General features: G+C 38.8%; 1 protein-coding gene across 2 annotated transcripts; it reads left to right on the top strand.

The window, feature by feature from the left end:
* Positions 1-1,807: 1,807 nt before the first annotated feature.
* Positions 1,808-16,095, top strand: LOC148999944 (putative WRKY transcription factor 32). Of its 2 annotated transcripts, none has more exons than XM_089139761.1 (4): positions 1,808-2,311; positions 3,357-4,018; positions 4,115-4,273; positions 15,380-16,095. In XM_089139761.1, exons 1-4 carry the CDS (start codon positions 1,895-1,897, stop codon positions 15,738-15,740), a joined length of 1,599 nt encoding a protein of 532 aa, XP_088995887.1. In that variant the 5' UTR covers positions 1,808-1,894; the 3' UTR covers positions 15,741-16,095. The 2 variants fall into 2 exon arrangements, with proteins under 2 accessions (XP_088995887.1, XP_088995886.1); XM_089139760.1 differs by having other exon boundaries at positions 3,333-4,018.
* Positions 16,096-16,218: the final 123 nt, after the last annotated feature.

Below are 16,218 nucleotides of genomic sequence, written 5' to 3'. Positions count from 1 at the left end.
GTTCTAGGACAAGATTAGGGTAGAGGCTAGAGCAATAATTGAATCTTGAATTCTTAATAAGAAATTAAACCCTATAAGCCTAGAAATCGATGCAAAAAAAGAATAAGATCAATCAACTTTGCAACAAGGGAGCAGTTATGGACCAACTAGTGTCTAGGGGTCACTCCTTGTTGCTAGCAGAAAGTGGGTGGTTGGTTGGGCCAGTCGATTGCCAAGCAGCTGCCCAGTGACCCATTAGATTGAATTAATGCACGGAAATTAACCCAAAATGACCTAAACACCCCTAGAGGCTACCCTAAAGCCCTACCTAAACCCTCAATCTATTTTGGGAGGCTAGAGGCAAGGGGAGTTGGAATCTTGTTGCTGGGGCTCCAAGCTTTATGGAATCCTTCAATAAACCGAAAAATCAAGTAACCCTTGCTGTTTTCATGACTAGGTACTACATTTGATGAGTTTGATGAATTCTAGAGGTATCCAAGCAAGTTGTTTCCTATACCAAGGTGAGGGGAATTGTAAACTAGATCCTAGAATTTGTATCTTCTTGTTTCATTATACCTATATTGTATGATGTAGCTAGCCAAAAGCAATAGCTACATCCATGAGGGTTAGTGATGCGTCTAAAAACTGTTTAGTCTTCGGATCCCTTAATGCTTGTCTATAAAACAAGGTTAGATATGGGTCAACCGCGCGATTGGGAAGCCACCTCGGAAGGTTAAATTAACAATGGATCACCATAGTGCTCTAGTTGATTACAAAGCTTAATTGACTAACATTGATGGATTAAATACCTTCACTGTGTGCGATCCCTTAATTTATATAGGGGTTACCTACTATTCTCGACCATTGGATGATTTCATGCTCTTTCTTGGTGATCATCCGATTGTAGGGTTTTTATTTATCTTTCTGAGTCGGTTATAACTTTGTTGTATGATACTATTGTATATTCTGAATTTCACATTCTTTATTCCTTATGCTACTTGATGGTCCATCTTTTGAACCAGGACTAACGTGGCCAAACCTTGTTCGGTGTTATTTTATCCTTATCAATTAGTATCCTCTAGTCTTGAGTAGATGACATATGCATAGCTAAGTATTTCTAGTGTGATAAAATCTACTCAGGTGTTTCTACTTTGAAAAACACCGAATCAATTCTAATTGTTTCTAGGAGTATAAACACGTTGAATTGTTTGATTAAACTTGATTTAGAAGCAAAATACTATTAGCAGGTACTTATATTTAGAATGTCAAATTTCATAAATACCCATTTCTAAACTCTTTTACTCAAATCTAGCCCCTCTAACTTTCCCTTTCAGAAACAAAGGCAACAAAGTTGTTGCATGATTGCATCAAAACTATTTCTTGAAATATAAATTTAATAAATTTCAAATTACATTTTGAAAATCACCTGAAACAAAATAATTTTTATCAAATGATTTTCATTCCATTTTTTTTATTTCTCAAAGCAGGAAAAACATCAGAAAGTACCTATTCACAAACGGATCCTAAATAATGTACTCAAAGCATTGAGAACGGAAAGATCACAAAATCATCAATCAGATTCTGTTACTGTGTACGAGTCAAAGCCAGTAATAGACGGCTAACTGCACCGTCAGTTATCAAACGTCATCACAGTATCTCAATTAGCGGTGAAGCCCCGTTTCGAGTTCCAACGCAATAAGTAAAGTAACCTTAAAAGACAAACAAAAATAAAACATTACAGAAAAACTAACGGCGTTAGTTACAACTTACAACCTAAAACTACCTGGTCAATATGAGTCAAAGAAGTTCTCTTCAGTCTTCTCTCTGTCAGAAGTTAGAACTCCTCTCTCTCCTTACAATCTCTTCTCCCTGAAATTTAAAACAAAACCGATTTCCATGCAATTGCAGAGGTTTCATGGCGGATTGTAATAAGCAAAGTATCAAAGCTTCCAAGGTTGAAGAAAGTAAAAATATAGAAGAAAACATAGAGAAGATAGAAGAAGGTAAAGGGGAGGAACAGAAACCTCAGCAAGAGTTTGAGGGTTCTGTGGGTTCTCCTTCTGAACATGATAATTCTGAGTTCAGAGACCATAATTCTCTAGTAGAAACCCTAGTGGTGCCTACTCGTATTCCTCCATCGTCAGGCACTGATCATGAATCCGATTGTCGTTCTTTCTCTCAGTTACTCGCTGGTACGATGGCTTCTTCTTCTTCGGTTGAGAATTCGACAAAGCATCTTTCTGAGGGAGTAGATGTTAAGACAATTGTTACTGATTCAACTGGGTTCCCAATGGTTTGCCCGGTAGCTTCGTTCAATCCAACTGGATTCAAGGTCGTTTACTTTTCCACTGCGAATTCTCTCATTTTTATGTTATTCTTTCGAGTAATGGATACGTGAATGTTGTTTTGATTCCGAATGGTTCTATGTATTGTGATTCTTTGGTTGTCTGAGCATATATGCTTGAGTTAATAAAGATTTGATCTTTTTCTTTTTAAGTTTTCCCCTTCCATTTAAATTGAAAATGCTTTACTAGTCTTACGAAATTTGGACAGATCGCTTTATTGCTTGTTGGTAAAAATACGTTGGTTCTGTATTGAATTTTATACTTATTGCCATGAGAAAGTTGGTAGAGTGGTCTGACTTTATCATCGGTTCTCCTCTGCATGATCGCTCATGTATATATATATATATATATGTACACTCTGTTTCTTCAGTTACTATTTCGTGAGATTGATTCAAGTAAAATTCTTGGGTACCCGACTATTTTAAGTTATTGAGACTGTGGCATTTGCATAATCACAGTTGATTTGGACTTGCAGAAATTTGCTCCGTAACAGTAAAATCTTTCAACATGCTTAGTGTTTAATTATATTCATCTATTCTCTAATATGATTCTTCCTTCCAAGCTATGTTTAGGCTAGCGGGTGATTCTGATCACACATATAATATATTCATCTAATTCTCCTATTTAGTTTTATCTACAGATAAGGAAGCCATTTTGAATGGTTTTATTGTGATTACTAAGGATCAGGTTGTGGGGTTGGATGTGAATTTTCTGGGGTACTGTTATGGTGATACCCATGTACTTCGACTGATTCTTGAGTTTCCAATATTATTTTATTGATGTGGATAAGCTGGAGAGCATTGAAATCCTTAATACTGTCTGTGAATCATGTTGAGACAATTACTCTGCTACTTGGTTTAGGCTGAAGAATATGGATACAACAAGCCATGATTTTAAAATTTAGATGCATACATTTTAATTCTGTACCAGCCCACAAATGCTTTAGCTGCAGGACTACATCAATATATGTTGACAATATTTTCTTGTTTCATTATTTTCCCCTTTTAGGGGCAATTTGGAATGTCCCATCAGGAAGCCTTGGCAAGTGTGACAGCTCAGGCACAGAAGCAGCTTAAACTTGAGTGTATGCCATCTACATCAGAGTTGTCAACTGTTTCTCCATCAAATGTTTCACCATCCTTGGTTTTGAGCCCACAACAAGAACCAGCAACAGTTGCTCAGGAAAATAATATTTCTACTCCAGAAGTGGAGCAGCAGCATTCCTCTGATGAGAAAAGCAATGCTGCTCTTGTTGATTCAAAGACACCTGCTAGTGATGGGTATAACTGGCGTAAGTATGGGCAGAAGCAGGTGAAGAGCACTGATAGTTCTCGAAGCTATTATAAATGCACATGTTTTGATTGTCATGCTAAGAAGAAGGTTGAACGTTGTGATCACACTGGCCGCGTGACTGAGATTATATATAAAGGCCGGCATAACCATGAGCCTCCTCAAAAGATAAGGTGCACCAGAACAAGGAGACTTGTGCCATCTGCTGGGCCTATCACTGATAATGAAACAATAGATTCAATTAAAACATTTGATAATTCTGAGCCATCTACATCTAGGGTAGAACCTAGTCAACCAACAGTACCTGCACCTGTACGGAAACATCATAGCCCAGATGCTTCTAATACAGGTTCTGAAACTAAAGCTATGGACAAAAATGGTGATGAACCAGAGCCAAAAAGAAGGCAAGGAAGGATCCAAGAGAATGTTTTTGTTGAAATTTTTCCCCATTTAAAATATATTTAATTAAATTTTATTTTTTATTTTTTTTGGGTTTTCAGGATGAAGGAAGACAATGTAGCATATCCAGGCCCTATATTAAAAACAATCAAGGAGCCTAAGATTGTTGTTCAAGCTGCTGTTGATGTGGGGATCTCAAGTGATGGCTACAGGTGGCGTAAGTATGGGCAGAAAATGGTCAAAGGAAATCCTTTTCCCAGGTGCCTCCTTCTGTCTATATACATTTGGCTTCTCTTATATTGAAGTCATAGGCTTGAAAGTTCTAGTTTTATTATTCTATATAGCTGGTATTATGGGTGTGTGGAAAAACTAGGAAGGGTAACATAAGGAATAACCACATTAGACTGGAATTGAGAATTGTAACAATATAGGATATGCTTTAGAAAGCCATTCAAGGTAGTATGACCATGTTCACCTGAGGTCTTGTAATGTGCTAGGAGCAGGTCTGAATGATCATCAGAGAAATTTTGAGGAAAGACCTGCATAGTTTAGTTTTTTTCTCTAGTATGAGCTCATCTAGAGCTGATTAGAGTTGAAGGATCCATAACCAAACCCCTTAAGGTGGGTATTGCTGAGTTATGATGTTGTTTTGCTCTTTCTTTTTCATTTTTCTTTTATTATTTTCATTTTTTCTTTGCATGGATCCATGTTGCTGACTCCATTTAGTTTGGATAAGGCTCAGTTGTTGTTGATTCTTACTTTGTGTTGTTTCTTTTTTCAGTTTGTTTCCTGATAAGCTAAAAAGCATTCACTTGGGAAAATGTTTTCATTCTGATACTACTATCATCGTTGTGTGACCTAGCAAGAACCATCTGTAGATGTCTTTCTCTCACAGATTCATTCTGCTGAAGATTATTTAAAATTTTGTTTTACGCGAATATATGAAAAATAATTTATTTAGCTTAAAGAATGATGCTTAGATGGACTCGTGTAACATTAGAAAAGGAAAATGGAACAAATTAGAGCTAATTTAGGAGTGGCTCTGATCTTGATGAGTCGTGAGAAAGTTGTTTGAGGTGGAATGGACAACAGTGACCTTTGAATGGTTTAGTACGGTTAGGGGGTTTAATTCAGAAGAAGCTAAAGGGCCAGTAGTGGTGCATTACATGAATTAGATTCAGGATTTCCTTGTAAATTTTGCAATCTTTTATACCAGGAGAGTTTTCATATGCATATGGGATTTGTTAATTTTTCTTTTAGTGTCCTACCAAGCTTCACCTCTCCTGCAAAGTGTATTAGGATGCTTTTTTCTAGTATATAAATGAATCCCATCATTAGAGCACAGCTTTATTTTGGATGAATTTTGAAGGATTACTCCATGACTCCATGTCCGTGGATGTACTTCTCCCTCATCTCAGTTAACCATATCTATACACTCTCATCATGACTTTCTTCCATTGAACCTTTTTATCTTTCCATCATCCTTCTTTCTTGCTTATTATTTCAAGTTTCTTCCTTCATTCTGGCTGCCATTTTTCCTCTGAACTGCTAAGGACTACTTTTTTTCTTTTTCTTTTTTTTTTTGGGTACAATAATGAAGGACTACTTTGCTCAGATCATTTCAGTACAGATTGCACTTTTCATTTGTGACTTGAACTAGAGTGTTTCGTCTCCTAGTTCATCTGCTATTGTGATTTGTTACCATGCAACCAGTCTGGTTGTTACAGCTACAGCTTACCAGATTTCTGAAAAAGGGTGAATGACACCTCCCTCTGCCTCCATATGACAAGTACCTCCTATCTTGGTTTGAGAAATTGACAAATACACCCTGCCATTAGTGTTGGATGTGAAGTGGTATGAAATGAAAAATTTACGCCTGTTAACCTTTGAAGACTATATTCCTCTTCACTTAATATTAACTGAAACACATCCTCTTTATTTATTTTGGTGGTTGAAAGATGTTCATCTTCTTAAAATGGGCAACATTTTGACTGGGTATGCCAAGATTTGAACCAGCAATGCCCCCAAAAACCTCCTCATTTGTAAGGGAAACTCTTAATTCTTTTGTACTTGAGTTTCTAATTGGTTGTTAAGTTATGAATGAGTCCAAGTCTAGCTAGGAGTCCTAATTAGAGAGGGATTCCTTTAATTAGATCCAGTATATTAGTAGGTCCCACATCTACTTTTGTTTTTGAATTTGGTTGAGTTTAGAACTAGTCATTTGAAGAGTCCCAGTTAGGTTGGGAGTCCCAATTAGTAAAGGATTCCCCTAGTCAAAGTCCACTTCTTACAAGGAGTCCATATCTACCTTTACTTTCTAGTTTGAATCATCCTAGGATAAGCTATCATAGAATCCTTGTATGAGAGTGAGTCCTTAGTCCAAGTAGGAGTTCTAGTTTGACTTATTTTCTAAAGTTGAATCCATGGATGACTTCTTTCCTAGAGGCAATAAAAAACCTCTCTAGCTTGTAAAAAGTCTGATTATGTTTTGATAAGAAAATTTGAGATTGAAGGAGCAAGAGCTTTGTAGTCATGGGTTCCCTTGGAGGGGACTTTTGGCTGCTACTGTGTGAAAAATTCTGCCAAATTTGAGAATCCATTGAATCCTTTGCATTCTTCAAGTAAGACACCCCTGGTCTCTTCTCCTAAAGCAGCTTCCTCCATCACTTTTTTGCCAAATTTTTTGCTGGAATCTTGCTGGATTTTCACCTACGACACTTCTAAGGAGTACTTCTACAACAATGCAACATCAATCAAAGGGCATTTGAAGGTGTTCTTTATGCAAGGTGAATTTTTCCCCCATGGATGCATGGCAACAAATGATCAGTTGTAGCTACTGCAGTAAAGTTCTCATCGGAGGCAAAGTGAGGTGTAAGCAACACTTGGTTGGATATCATGTGGATACACCTAGGTGCCTCACTATCCCTAATTTTGTGAGGGATGGTATCGAGTTGGCTGAATGACGTAGGGCCAGTGGAGGACTTGCAGGACGTGGTCGTGGTGCTGGTGGAGGAGCTGCTTAGTTATCCTTGGGCCTAGATTGATTTCATTTCACCTTGTTCTTATTAGTTATGGAGTTATAATGCTCATACTACTATATTCTCAAGACTAATGACGTTGTATTGTTTTATTGAGTACTGAACTACTGATATGGATGGAATTTTGAACAATTGAAGTTATTTGATGTATCTTATCACTTGGTTTCCATTTTTATCAATTAATGGTTCTACATTCCATGTTTTAGAAGATTGCATATTCATTCCTGCAGCAATTCGGTTTCAAACTTAGGCCCCCGGTGTGTTTAGAAGGCCTAAAATAGGCTAAATACCATGTTTCAGTTCAACCTAACCCTTAAAACCCCCTGAGATGGGCCCTCGAGTTGGATTTTACCATATCTCGGCTGATATCTCGCAAGATTTAGGTTTTCTGGCTGATCTAGATTGGCCTCAAGACCAATACTTCTTACCATTGACTTGCATGAACAGGTGTTTCTTAGGTGTTGAAGATGATGATGAACGACTTGCAAACGCTCAATAATTCTTTATTGTTAAATGCTCCGAGATTAAGATGATAACTCATAGGAGCACCTGTAAGTGTAAAGCATAATATTCATATCTTAGGTAGAAATTAAAGCACATACTGTATGATGAGTGACTTCAGTGCCTAAGATTTGCAAATGCTCTGGTATTTCTAAGGTATTGAAGTCATTCATGGTACAGTATGTGCTTAAGTTTCTACATAAGATACAGATATTATGCTTTACACTTATGGGTTTTTCTATGAGCCATCATCTTAATCTCAGAGTTTTTAATGATAAGGAATTTGATTTTGAACTTCAGCATAGGAGACTTGTTGGAAAACCTGTATACCCAATTGTTACTTGGCTGGGTGTTCATTTATTGTGGGTATTATCTATCAGTTCAGAGAAAATCTAGTTAGGTTCACTAAAATGTGGTTTGTGCATTTTGATATATCTTAAAGGTGCTTCGGAGAGGTCTTGCTTATCTGTGTCATGTTTGTACTGATACTATGGGTAATATGATGCTTTTAGATCTACCATTGAATATTGTGTGTGTGTTGATGGAGTCTTGTTACCTGAAGAAGTAATGAGTAGATTATAGTATTTGATAGAGTGCAAAGGCTGGATAGAGATCTATGGGACATACAACAACTTAAATGATGTTGTTTCAGGAGTTGGGATTCTCAGTTACTAAACCTGTAGAAATTTATTATGACATTCAAGCTTTGATTTAAGTTGGAAGTAATCAGCTTATCATGAGGAAGAGTAAGCATATTGAAGTCTACTACCATTTTGTGAGGGATGGTGTTATGCAAAAACTGATGTCACTCCACTTGTCAACTCAAGCATTCAGCTTGGTGATGTGTTCACTAAGGCATCATTTAAGCTTGTGTTTCTTGGTGGTGGTTATGAGCTGGGTAGGGGATATATACATGGTTTAGAGTTTATCCTTCTGCATCCACCAGTACTAACTGATACATATCTTATTTTTGAGGTATTGGTACATTGCTTAAAAAACAGGTATTAATACATGTGAGAAACCGCACTTTTATATATAATCAAAATAATATCTTGCCTCTCTTTGAAATGATATGATATGTCCGCTCACTTACACAAGGTGGAATAACTCAGGAGGAAAAAGGGACTTTGAATAAAGTTGAATAAAAACATACATTCTACCGCGGGTGATTCCCGGCTCCCGGCTGGCTCTCCTACTTCTCTCTCTCCTGTCTCTTCTCTCTTCCTTCCCCTTTTGCTTCGTTCCTCTTTCGATCTCCCTTCTGGCTCTTCGTCTTGTTCTGGACTCTTCGTCTTGTGTAATTGACTCTTCAATCTTCCTGTACTGAATCTGGACTCTTCATCTCCTCGTTTCCTTCCCTGTTTGGTTTCTTTCCCGTCGTGTGCTTGTGTTCTGGGCCTTCTCTCCCCTCCGTTCCCTTGTCCTCGGGTGAATCTGTCTCTTCTGGGGGTTTTGGGTGGGCTTGCCCGGGGTTTCTTTGGGGTCTGCGGCCCTCTTTGTGTTGGGTTTGTTTGGGCCTTGTTTGAGCGACATCCGTTGGGCCCTCCTCTTTGGCTCTGGGGTTGGCCCCCTGCCGGTTTGGGTGCCGCCCCCCCCCTTCTCCTCGTCTTCTTCCTTTCCGGCGTTTGCTGCCCCTGCTGCCGCCGGGTTTTGTGGCTCTTCTTCTTCGATTCGGGCGTCCTCGCGCCCCGCGTTATCCGGTGGCATCGCCCCGCTCTCTTCGTCGCTTGGTTTTTCCGTGTCTTTCTCGCTTCGGCTCGTTTGTCTCGCCCCTCGGGGTTGTCCGCCGGTGGTTTCTTTCGCTCTCTCTCTGACTCCATTCTGGCCTCCGTGGTTCGCCCTCCGGTTCGGCCCTCTCCGGCCCAATCTCGCATCATCTTCCGGTGTTCGGTGCTACTCGCCGGTTCTTGCTGATCGTGTTGCGCGAGGCTTGACTTCAATCCTTTCCTCCGCTCTCTTCGCGGAAGATCGCTGTCTCTCACTTCCCGGGTCGTGTGCTCGATCCATTTGTTGGTCCGATGGGCTCTTACAGGTGGTACTCGAGGGGACTTTGATAGTTGAATGACATCATTCTCCGCGGGTGTTCCTCGGCTCCCGGCTGGCTCTCACTCTTCTCTCATCTCAACATGTCTCTTCTACTCTTCCTTCCCCCTTTTTGCAATTCGTTCCTTGTTTTTCGATCATCCCAATTCGTGGACTCTTCGTAACTTGTGTATTGACTCTTCAATCTAATCCTAGTAACTCTGTCATGGACTCTTCATCTGCGTCGTTTCCTTCCCTAGATTTGGGTTTCTTTCCCCGTCGGTGTGCTTGTGTTACTGGGCCTTCAATTGTCCCTCAAATCAGCCTTCTTGTATGATACCTGGTACTTTAAACCTCCTCTCTCTCTCTCTCTCTCTCTCTCTCTCTCTCACACACACACACACACACACACACACACACACACACACTTTTTTTTAGCTTGAGGGAAGTGTGTAATTGAGTTGGACCTTGATAAGGTTGTTAGTGGCCTCTACTACAGCAGCCGACTTTGGACTACGGAAACCATCGGGAGATCGGTTGTAGTCAGGAATCAGGATCAACACAAATAGGCTGAACAAACTGAATATAACTGAATTTTTTTACTTTTTTCCTTTTAAACATAGTAAATAAGAAAGAAATAAAAAAAGATAAGAAGAGAATAGAGATAGTAGGCTATCTCAGCTTCTGCCTTCACCTGCAGCTCTCCCAGCAAGACTTCTCAGCCCATACATTTGCAGGCAAGCCATAAAATTCTAGTTATCAAGTCTTTAGTTCTAGTACAACTGATGGGGCCTATCAATAGCTTGGCATAAGCTTCACAAAAATAGAAAATCTTCAAATATAGAAACTACTAAATAAAAGCTAAGCAACAAAATTAGAAACATCCTATAGATCTGGTTGCCAAATTCAAAATAGAAACTTCTTAAAAAAAAAAAAAAAAAAAAAACAAAAACAAAAGCAGTGATTTTTAGAATTAGAAATTACATAAGATTCTGGAAAAAAGGGCAAACCCAGTGCCAAGGCTTCCACACAAGCGGAGTCCCCTGGGGGTGAGGTGTTGTGCAATTTTCCTGCACAGCCTTAAGCCCAGCAATTTTCGCTTAGTGGCTGTTTGTTACCTTCTGCTACTGAAAATAGAAAATAAATTTTGGTAGTCCACTTTATGAACTCACAAGAATTTTCTAGAAAGCATCCCCAAAGAAGGCGTCTTGGCTGTGACGCTGTTCATGTGAACACTGTTTTGCTCTCTCTCTCTCTCTCTCTCTCTCTCCACAACCGCCCCCCCCCCTTTTTGTCCCCCCTTTTCTTGATATCTTGATCTGCATCAACTAAAATGAAAGACATATATCTGTATATATTGGATTGCCATTTATGATGCTCCATCCAACCAACTAAAACCCCCACACCATAAAACTTGCTGGGCTGGCTTTGGGGCTTGTTCTTGTGGGTATACATGGACCTGTGATATGCATCAGCCACGGTTTTGAGTTGGGGAACAGCCTTTTTGTTAAGCTAGGTAAGTAAGGCTTTGTAATTTATCACCCTCTCAAGGCCTGACAGGAGGCTTATGCACTGGGTACACACTTTTTTTGGGGAGATTATCAGTATGTTGAGTATGCAGTTTATCTTAGAGTTTGAGGTTGAGTAGTAGTTTTGCTTTTAGTCTTTTCTGTTTACTTTTGAGTTGTCTGTATTAGAATTAGACTTGGGCGGGCTTTTAATAGGTTTCTTAGGATATTTGTTTTATGATATAATCTAAGGTGTGGCTAGACGAATATATTCTGAATCCTTTTGTGGCCTTAATTCTCTCTTCATCTTGTCCATCATATAGACATATACCACTCTTCCTCTGTTTTCTTCTCCCCCTAATCACACGTGTATGTCCATCAGGTTCTTGTATTCTTACAGCATCATTCATATTAGAGCTGAAATATGAAGAATCTGACCATGATATTACCCTCTCCCACATCAGCTCTACTAAGTCTTACATGAAAAGTATTTGAGAAGTGAAGCAAAATTTGACATATTCATCAAAAAATCTTTCTTCTACTTGATACTTTATGGGTTATGGATGTGCCTTTGAGGCAGTAGTGGAACTAGATTTTCTCCAGAACGTCACATGGCAATTCTTAGGGATTATGGGATTGGTGTTGAGCATCCCAAGTTCAAAACAAGAAATGTTCAAGGATTTCCTTGACTGGCTGAAAAAAGTTGAGAGAGCATACACAAATCTTTTCCAGAAGATGAGAAGGGTGAGCTCATCCTCTCCAGGTTTATTAGTTATGCTTGTTCATGGTGGAATGACATGCTGCAGTTGAGATTCAAGCAAGTTGGATCGTCACCAATTGGGAGGTTATGAAACAAAGATTGAACAATAAATTCATCCCCCCAATTATGAGAAGGCAGTCTTATGCAAGCTGGTTACCCTCCATCAGAGTAATAGAAATGAACGCTTACACCATGGAGTTTCACAAGCTACTGTCCAATTGCAAACTTCAAGAGAAAAGGCCAGTACTTGGTATTGGGATCCACTAGGGCTGAACATTGAGAACACAATAATAATGCTTTCTAGTGGAAGTTCCTATCAGTCAACATGGATGCTGCATATGAGTCTAGTTTTTGGTTTTAAGGCTGGTTATGGCAGAGGTATCTTAAGTTTCAATTGAAACTGGTCAAAACTTGGCATTCTTTTGGGGCCAATCAAAACCTAGGTTTTAAAGCCTAGAAAATGGTCTGTTGACCAACGTTTTTTTTGGCTGCCACAATTCTATAAGCTTCATTGCCAAGTGCATTTCTTAGGCCACATTGTGAAGTTCTCTTAGGGAAACGTTGGCAATAAAAGGCTGACATGCTTTCTATGATGGTGAATGGAACACCATCAGGGTGAAATGAGTGTAGTGGACATTTTTTGAACTCACCTCATGCATCCACAGTGGTTTTTTCTCCTACTGCACTGTTCTAGTCACCCTACTCATGAAGCTGTAGTTCAATTAATTTTTCCAAGGTATATATGCCAAACCAAGGAATAGATAAAGATAAGGCAATCTTGGGTTTGCAACCTTGCTCTACGAAGTTCAGTTCTTGTAGGAGACTTGGGATTATGTTATAAATTTTACAAAATATCATGGTAGTTGGATGTGTATGAGCTTTTGTTAGTAGTTTCCTACTTAGTTTATGGTTTCTATTTCCATTAAAGGTAATTAGGTGTTTGTCAAGGCATTGCCTAGACAACTGCCTAGTGCCTAGTTTGGGTGGAATCTTTTGGGGTCTAGGTGACCATCGCCATAGTGATTCCTGGAATTTTGGGATCTAAGTGATTGTTACCTAAATGGTATCAAACCAGGTTTGGCTCTTATTTATGTCAATTATCATTTTAGTAATTTATTATTTTGTTTACTTAACTATGTGAATATAAGGCACATATGACGGATGGTGACGGGTGTCAGAACTACAGAGGGATAAGTTAGTGACTTCCCAATTACAATTAGGCTACACCGAAGTTCAGCACTAACCCTTATTTGTTTGCACTTATCATGGATCATTTAACTAGGCTAATCCAAGATGAGGTCACTTGGTTTATGCTTTTCAGTGATAATATTGTGTAGATGGATGTGATAGAACCTTTACATATTCCTCATTAATCTCCACCAGTAACAAACATGGAGGAATTACTACTGAATAACTATAATTTCAGAACAGTAAGAACAGCAGTGAAGTAACAGCTGAATTCATTAAGCAACACTTAATAGTTAACACTGATGAATACAAGCTGATTCTACTAACTAATAGTTGATTCTGGAGATAGGAAAAACAAACTAAAACTCCCTGATAACCAAGAACAGCCCAATACCTAGACCATTGCCGAGAGGTTCCCCTCTCCCACAAGCACCGCTTGCTACTTCTTTCTTACCCCTACCCTCTCTCCCCTCCCTTACATAACCGAACAATCCTAACAAACTCTTACACTTCTTCCCAATCTTCTTCTGCCACCTGGACTGTCCCTTCTGCACCTCTGCTGTGAGCAGAGTAGTGGTTGCTGTCCAGTAGAAGGTTGCCATCTGTCTTCTCTTTACTTTGATCCCCTGCAGCAGCTGGAGGTGATATTGTGTTCTTCCCCCTATTCTTACGCCTGTACACCCGAATGATGAGGGGCTTATCAGGATGAAACAACTAAAGGGGCTTATGTGAAGCTCAAATTATGGGGATCAAGTCTGGAGTCAAGAGGTTTCATATTAATTAGAACAAAGACAAAATATATGAGGTGTAACTTCAGCCAAACCATGATAGATGACGAAGTGGTAAAGCTTGAGGAACGAGAGCTAGCACAATGTGAATTAGATACCTCTGGTAAACCTTTAACAAAGGGTTATGTGGAAGATGATGTTCCCCATCAAATTAAAGTAGAAGGGTTGAAGTGGAGAGGTGTGTTGAGGGTGTAACATGACAAATGCATGCTAGCCAAGCCTAGGCAGTAGTTGTACTTGTCAGTAATAAATCGACCATGACATATAGAGAAGAATGTTGGGCAGTTAGAAGATCAATATAGATAAGATGAGTGTAGATTGGATGAGGAAGTTGAGGAGGATGCGAAGGCAAGACCATGAGAGACCAAATTCAGTTTGACGGAACTAAAAGAGGTAGAGTTAGGCCTAAAATGACTATTGCAGAAGTAGTAATAAAGGATAGGCATGCGGTGGGACTTGGTACTAACCGTGAATAGAGCTGTTCCTAGGATGCTTCTTTTACTATTGTTTTGACTCCTCCCCTTGTTGTTTTTATGTTACTTTGTTTACTTAAGATATTACTAATAAATAAAACACCCTATTTTGCTCCAATAATGGTTGAAATTCAAATTCCATGAGGATAAGAAATCAGACCCCTAGTTCAAGAATAAAAGCTGGAGTTCCAGAGGTATGTGGAATTTTTAGAGTTTTTCCTGAACTTTGAAAGTCCATAAGCCTTAATATTGAAAAGCATGGTAAAAACCAAAAGAGCAATAAAGTATTCATATGTTCTGAACATAATTCATTCTATAGAAATTACATAGCTAAATTGGATTTTTTTTGAAAGCTGATTTTATGTTCTGACTTGAGTCTCATGTAAAAATAAGATCATTTTACTTGTTTTTCACTTGTTAGACTTCTTAGTGAATAAGAAGATTTCTCACACATGAAGTACTACTTAAAGATGGAATGTAAAACATATGATAAATGTGATAGTAATTCTCACAGTTGAGGAATGAAGAAATGGATAAAGTTCAGTTAGATGAATCAATTCATCTAGCCTTTTAGTATATCATCTATAAATATTCATCTTCTTTTTTATTTTCACTATTACTTCCAGAAATGTTTCAAGAACATGCCTTGTGGTCAACTGTCGACAAAAGGGTTCTCATTCTATCCCTTGCTTGGTTACACACACTACCAACCTAGATTATGGCCTTGGATTTGATACGGTCAGTACTTCAGTTCAATGCAAACCTTCAGAATCATCCTTACTAAAATAGTTTTGAAGTGTCCTGTTTATAAGGTAGCATTACTATTGAGATGGCTGGTCTCCTGGGTTGGCCATTTTAGTCAGTTTGTATAGGATCACCATTGCATCTTCTAGTTCATGCCATATTATTTGCACCCATTGCAAATCACTACAATGGAACGTCTGATTATCAATTCATCAATCAAATCTGTGAATGTAAAATTCAGTTTTAACACCTCTAATTTGCATGACTTGTGAAATTATTGTTTTTATGCTAAAACCCATAGATAGTCCATTCTCCGATGCTGATCCTTGTTAATAAACTTTCAGGAGCTACTACAAATGCACATCTGCTGGATGCCCAGTTCGCAAACATGTTGAGAGAGCTGTAGATGACTCAGCAGCTGTCACAATAACTTATGAAGGAAAACATGACCATGATACGCCGGTACCTAAGAAGCGGCACGGTCCACCAAATGCTGCACTTCTTATAGCTGCTGCTGCTGCCATGAATGGTCCACAGTTAAAGAAACCTGAAGCTTTACCAAACCAAAGAGATACTGGAACCAAATGGTCCATGGATGTGGAAGGTGAGTTTCCTGATGAGAGGGCAATAGAACTTGAAGGTGAGAAGGCCTTGGAGTCTGCCCGTACCCTTCTAAGCATTGGAATTGAACTGAAGCCTTGTTGATGTCAGTTGAAGTTTGGAACCCTGAGGTTATCCATGTGCCCATGTTATTCAGAATCATGGAGTTTTCTCGGGCTAAATGAATTGATCTATAGGTTTGCAGAGATTTATTTTTCAACCCACATTCTCTTCCATGGGTCTTTCTGCAAACAGCTCCTTATATGTGATCTTGCACATTCTTATAGCTAATCTAATGCCATTATAGGATATGTGAGCTGTCTTCTCAGTATTTTAGCCTTAGAAAAGTTACAAGGAAGGGTTGAACGGCAAGATAATGTCAATCTAACCATCTAGGCTGTGAGAAGGTTTCATGATCATTCTACTCAAGATCTAGTGTGTCTTGGGCTATATCTCACAATCACACCATTATTCTTAAATATAAATTATATATAAGAAAAACCAATAAATCATAGTAGCGGAAGGAAAAGAATTACTACCAGTTAGGTGCTTTTTTTTTTTTTTCTTCTTTTCTTTTGGGGGT

The sequence above is a fragment of the Hakea prostrata genome, chromosome 11, assembly GCF_041222555.1.
Source record: "Hakea prostrata isolate BN-2017 chromosome 11, UWA_Hpros_2, whole genome shotgun sequence".
Lineage (NCBI taxonomy): Eukaryota > Viridiplantae > Streptophyta > Magnoliopsida > Proteales > Proteaceae > Hakea > Hakea prostrata.
This window is presented reverse-complemented; position numbering and strand designations above follow the sequence as displayed.

Excerpts from the sequence above, each read along its gene's own strand:
- LOC148999944 (XM_089139760.1), top strand. The coding sequence starts at position 1,895 with ATGGCGGATTGTAATAAGCAAAGTATCAAAGCTTCCAAGGTTGAAGAA. Across the intron at positions 4,019-4,114 it reads GAACCAGAGCCAAAAAGAAG|GATGAAGGAAGACAATGTAG; the intron begins GCAAGGAAGGAT and ends TTGGGTTTTCAG. Across the intron at positions 4,274-15,379 it reads AAAGGAAATCCTTTTCCCAG|GAGCTACTACAAATGCACAT; the intron begins GTGCCTCCTTCT and ends ATAAACTTTCAG.